General features: G+C 37.5%; 1 protein-coding gene across 1 annotated transcript in view; it reads left to right on the top strand.

Annotated features, from left to right (window-relative positions):
- Positions 1–1,730: 1,730 nt before the first annotated feature.
- The window catches only part of tbc1d14 (TBC1 domain family, member 14), a gene marked incomplete in the record, with an annotated part of 48,559 nt that continues 44,024 nt past the window's right edge, over positions 1,731–6,265 (top strand). The window contains 2 exon segments of the mRNA XM_014017245.1: positions 1,731–1,897; positions 2,168–2,385. Coding sequence (XP_013872699.1) covers positions 2,337–2,385 — 49 coding nt within the window.

The following is a 6,265-nucleotide window of genomic DNA, read 5'->3' as shown; positions in this document are numbered from 1 at the left end:
ATCCTGACCTGTGACCTCYCTAGCGTGTGTGGGTTTTCTCCAGGTACTCTGGTTTTCCCCTACAGGCCAAAAACATGAATGTTAGGTTAATTATTAACTCTAAAAATTGTCCCTACATGTGTGTGAACGGTTGTTTGTCGTGTCCCATGGTGTCCTGGATATGAGCACCACTGGTGACCCTGAAAGGAAGAAGTGGATAAAAGATGATGGATGGAAGAAGATGTTTGAAGAATAGGGATATTATGCAAATTTGACTTTTGATCATCGTCAAGTTTATTTTTTAATATATTCAGCGTTTTCATAACAACTGAAAGTAACATATTTACTTGTTTGTTGTATAGAATTGAGAGGTGTTTTCAGAGATCATACAAACCTGATATTTATAGAGATGAATCTACTGAAGGTCAATGATTTCATTAAGTACGATCTTAAAATTCATGTACAAAGCCCATAAAAATATGTTACATAACAACATTCAAAGCAGATTTATCAAAAGAGAAAGCATATATAATTTAAAACGTCTTGAGACTTTTGAAAAACATAGATTCAGATGTGTTAAAGGGAAGATGTATCTCAAGGGTGTTAGTTTGCGGAACGGTCCTGATAGTGAGATAAAACAGTCAAAATCTTTTATTGTATTAAAAAAAACTTGAAAATTACTATGATGAAGCGTTATAATGTCTAAAGCAGTGGTTCCCAAACTTTTTATCTTCTGACCCACAAAATATCCATGGCAAAGACTTGTGACCCCAAATATTACTGGTCTGAGTACATGAACTTCATTAATAACCCTAAAAACACAGGCTTTCTGACAATCTAAACAGCTTGTACACAAATATAAATACTTATTTATACTTTTTTGTGTTTTTGTAATAGTTATAGGGAAAATATTACACCAGCAATTATTTTATTACCCTTTAAATTGATTTCTGGAGATTATCCAAGGTGCTTCATGACCCATAATTGGGTCCCAAGCCCAACTTTGGGAACCAAAGTGCAGTGGTTCCCAAACTTTTCAGCTTTTGACCCACAGAATAACAGTAGCAGAGACCTGTGCCCCCAGCTATTTTTGGATAAACATTTGTATCAGGTCAACAAAACATGGACAAAGTAACAACATTTTTTATACTACATTTATCCATTTTAAATACACTAACCTCAGTCCTTTGTAACAACTAAGGCAAAAATGTAATTAATTCAGAAAATCTTTTCAGGACCCCACCTTGACGTTTCGGGACCCCACTGTGGGAAACACTGGTCTAAAGTATTGTTTTGTTGCAATTTTGTGTGTTGAGTTACTTTCACCGTATGCTGACGGTGAACTTTTGAGTTTGTGGTTGATGTTATTTTGCGAGTAAGGGCAGATATTATAAGTTTATACTTCTTTCTGCTCCTTTTCATTCATGACTTCTTTTTTCCTTGACATTTTGATTTTGTGTGCATTTATTTTATTTTTCGTTTCTCTTTTTAATATTTATTTTATTATTGGATGACTTGTTGTTTTGTACTCATATTTTAAATCATGATTGAAATAAATAAATAAAGAAAAAAACATGCCTGGAAAATACATAATAGGCCTACAAATGGATTTGGTTGCAGCTGAAGTTATTTATTATTATTATTATTATTAGTATTTTATTTATTTTAAGAGTTGTTGGACATCTTGATGATAAAGAATAGTCCAACCTGAATGGAATAAATGATGTATATAAACTGTTTTTAATGCTAGTTGAATGTATTTTACTGCCTGACAGAAGTGAACGTGCAGGTATCAGGTCGATTGGTGATGCCTTCAGGTCCATCCAGGTGAAACATCGAGCTGATTGTTCTGGACTCGATTACACGGCTCTCCACGTACAAGTTTGTTTTAAAATGGCGGCGGAAGCGGCGAAAACAGGTACGACAAATGTTCATTATCACAGGCGAAACGTCTTAAATGTGTTTTCAGATTGAATTCAAGAATCAGCAACGAGTTTAGTTTAGTTTCTTTGCCGGCGGAGCGGCAGAGAAAAGCGTCCTCTGTAGTTTGAACTGAGTTTGGTTCCGCTTGAGGAAGCCGTGTTGAAATGAGTGAGTTGGCGTCGGCAGCAAGTGAAGTGCGCTTGGCTGAGGAAGAGAGCAGCGACGTGGTATTTGTGTTCACCAGTCGCTTTTTTCCCCCCTACAGTGGCTTCATGTGACGGTAGATGAACCGGGACTGGTGCTGTTTGTGTGCGTTAAGCTGCCTTGAAGGAGCCGAGGAGGAGGAGATGGTGCCGCCGTAACCACAGCATCATCATGGACCACTCCGGGCGGCGGGTACCTGTCACCCACCTGTAGCRTCCCCCCCGGCCGGCATGGCGAACACGAACCACGGCGCCCAGAACCAGAGAGACGGCCGCTGTGGTATGTGGCTGTGACACAGTTTTAATTTTAATCCTCATGAATGAGTCGTAAACTGTCACTTTATAACGCTGCTGCGGTTTGTTCAGTCCCCTTTGGTCAACGCGCCAAACCTCATAATAAAAACACCGCATTTAAATACATCTTCCTGTAGTTTGAGTTAAAAAAGACATTTGAAATATAGAATATTGTTTTTGGATATTATAAAAGCTAATCTTTAATTCGGCAGACTTTTACAGTTAAAATAGTCACTTTGAATGAAAAAAAAAGTAAAGTTTATTCCACAAAGTTAGCCTTTTCCAGCAATGCGTTCACAAAACTTAAAATTTATTTAAAAATGAGCATTAACTTCATATTTTATGATGTCTGTATAAGCTCAAACACACATTTCAATTCTTTAATCTGCCCCATAGGTAAGCTTTTGTTGTGTTTTCAAGTAGCATGTTGATATTGGTTTGATGACTTGCAGAGCAAGATGTGTGCTATTATTCAAATGGGTGGTTTTGTCAAGGGAGGAAATAGTAGCTGCTGTTTCAAAACGTAAATGGAGCAACACTTTGTTCCTCTGCATGGCTTGAACTCTTTGTGGACTCCGGTATGAAGTGAAAACATAAACAGGTGACCTCTGGTTGTAGATTAAGCGCTGAAGTTGCACAGGAGCAACCTGTTGCTGAGGTTTGGGACAAAGTCTGCAGGACTCACATGACGGCCTGGCCTGCAGGGCATGGCTTAGAGCTGGGAAAGAATTCACTCATTTGGAAAACACAAGAGTTTGGTGTTTCAGGTTGAATACGGGCAAAGTTTGATTAATTAATTTGTTTTTTTTGTACCCAGCAGTTACTTCAGTTACAGCTCCCTCTGGTAAATGACTGCTTCATTGTGCTCAGACACAGAAACCTGGCGTTTAGTTTCCCAGCTGGTGTTAAAAGCACCATGTGGCCCAGCTGGGGCCCAGTTCACATTACATTCCAGACTCCAGTTACAGCCTAGTTGCTGTGGGATTATATTTCACCCACCAAAGCTTTAACTCTCCCAAATTAAAAAGTCCTGGCATTATTATTACGTCGTCTTCAAGAATTTGTCTTTATCATTGTTTTAAATTATGATATTCAATAGTTAGTTAAATCCTAAATATGAGTTGTTGTTCCCCAAATCAGCATGATATAAATATAGATTGTTTTATTATTAAGTTATGAATGGAAATAAAATATATTAAAAGTACAATTAACATCTTACATGTTGTAGATGCATCTTTCAGTGTTTTTAGTTTGGAAAAAATATTTAATTCTGATTGGATTTACAAACTAGTGTAAGAGCAAGACAACAGTGGGTTTTTGTCTACGCAAAACAACTCTAAAGAAAAATTCATAGAGGTTTATTAAGGTCGTATTCAGACCAGACAATTTGCTCCGCTTTAAACGAACCAGAGTTTGTTTCCAGCGTTGGTCCGGACCTTTTCTGCAGGTCTGAATACACTCACGCGAACTCTGGTGTGGATCAAACAACCGGACCRAGACCTGCTTTTTGAGGAGGTCTCGGTCCGCTTCCAAACGAACTCTGGTGCGGTTCACTTCAGTTCACTTCTGGTGTGAATACAGACCGGACTCTAACCGAACCAACTGCATTAAACATGCACCTTTTTAGACCTCACAGGCCACCGTTGCTGAGCTAAATAAACTGAAATCATACCTGTTTTGTCGTCTGCTGTTAGCAGCTCTACTGCCGGCATGTTGTGGGTCAGAACACGCAGAGCACCTCGTCTCCTTTAGGTTGCGGGACACATTTCCGTGACGTCACTCCAAAATTAGAATATATCACGGAAGCACCATTAAATTAGCTGCTTCTGACATTTTAAATKCTATTGCAGTTGTACTATCAGCAAAAATGTGCAGATCAGAACCGCAGCATGCAGGACTTCCTTGTTTTCTTCTGGGTCTGTGGCTCAGTCCCACCCCCATCCTTTTTTTGTCCAATGGGAGCAATGATCGTCAGCCTCATGGCTTTGTTTACAAGTTATAGTTTGTTTGCAAAAAAGCACAATGTGAATGCAAACCGCACCAAATGAAAAAAAAAAGTCAATTTTTCGTCCGGACCAAACAATTGGACCAAAGGACTTTCCTGGTCTGAATGCACCCTTAAACACTATTTTCAAATGTTCATATTTGTCTTACATTCCTGCAGGTATGTAATATTTCTGCCGTGCTACAACTAGATGCACTCAGAAATCAGAGACCTCAATAAAAAAAAAACAGCCAATTTTCCTGCAATTTTGAGTAGCCAGGGAGTCTCCAACAGTCCCAGCTTAATAGGATAAAGAAGCTGATAGCAGTGTACATTTAAAATAGTAYTTCTGGTGGGAAAGTGGTGAGATGTCATTTAAAATAATCAACATGCATTATGGGAGATGTAGTTTATGGTCAGTGCTGGCATTAAAGCAGCTTATTTTAAGACATTAATACAACTTTGAAGCTCTCGCAGGCCACATTTGGACAACTAATGTAAGTTTAACATGTTTTTATACGTATAAAATATTCCCATTGGGTTAATAACAAAAAAGAAGTGGTTTTGGCAAAATGTGCACTATAGATAGCCTAGATTAGGAATTAAAAACTCTTCATGTGTGTGAACTGTGAAGTATTAAAATTGTTTTGGCTCATGCCCCCAGACAGACACACCGTTTTATTGCCTTGTGTTTGTAATTATACATGAGATAAAATAAAATCAGGGGTTCATGTAGTGCTTTATTTTGGGTTAAAATACTAGTAGCAAAGTAAATGTGTGGATTTTATTTGCAAAATGTTATTGGTGCATTGGTTAAGTCTCTTTAGATAAACAGGCTGTCAGCTCCTGGGCTTCAGTGTTTCTTATCAAACAGTGATAAGACTCAAAGCACAGATTTTAAGATGAGCCCTTTTAGAAGCCTCTTAAGTTTTGTGGTGATTATGTTTTGCCATTACATCACCTGGTATCACTACTTCACGTTTTATACAGTGTCTATAAAAAGTATTCACGCCCTGGGATGTTTTTTACCCGTTTATTGCAATCATAAGTCAATCATAGCTTTTAGCTATTGTTCTGCCTCATTCTGCTCCTTGTAGCGTTCACCTTCAGGTTTGGCAAATTTTAGGACTTGTTTTGTCAATTTAGATTTAGCTTTTGTTTTATTAGATACAATTTTTCTAAAAGTAGCATCTGTTTTGGCAGTGCCAGCTACTAGTTTTAGATTTAGACTAGTTTGGATCTGTTAGCTGATTCTGTCTTTTAGCTATTGCTCTATTACTTYTAGCTTTTAGCTTGTGTTCTGCTCATTTTAGCCTCAGTTCTGCTTAATCTGTAAAATCTCAGTTTTAGCTTTTTAGCAAACTTAAGCAGTCATTCAGCTAGAGGTCGACTGGCCGGCCAATATTATGGGCTGATGTTTTTTTTTCTTGTATCCTCACAAGCTGATTCATGTATGTATTTGCCAACATAATAAAAACTGAAAATCTTAGCTTAAGATTGATAGTTTTTATTGTTATAAATGTAAATGTGTTCTGTTGTTTTGTTAAATGTTTTTTTTTTTTTTTACATAAATTGAGACTTGTGTAGCATTTGTTATCATTGTGTAATTTTTATCATATAAATAGAGCAGGGGTGCCCAAACATTTTCTCTTAAAGGGCCAAAATTAAAATCAATCTGAGGGGGGTGGGCCAAATGCAGTAATATAGTACACGAAATGCAAATATTTCAAGGAAAATTGTATTTTTTTATGATTAAGCTGCAGCCAGTGCTGTTGCCCACATTTTTTTTCTAGCCCATGGACATGGAGAAAATTCAATGTTTGCTTGGGCAGCAAAGGGACTTTTCATAATTAAAAATTTGAGTATATGGGGTCTTATAAGG

This window comes from Austrofundulus limnaeus, unplaced genomic scaffold, assembly GCF_001266775.1.
Source record: "Austrofundulus limnaeus strain Quisiro unplaced genomic scaffold, Austrofundulus_limnaeus-1.0 Scaffold164, whole genome shotgun sequence".
Classification (NCBI taxonomy): domain Eukaryota; kingdom Metazoa; phylum Chordata; class Actinopteri; order Cyprinodontiformes; family Rivulidae; genus Austrofundulus; species Austrofundulus limnaeus.
The sequence above is the reverse complement of the archived record's forward strand: the minus strand, read 5'-3'. Positions and strand labels throughout refer to the sequence as shown.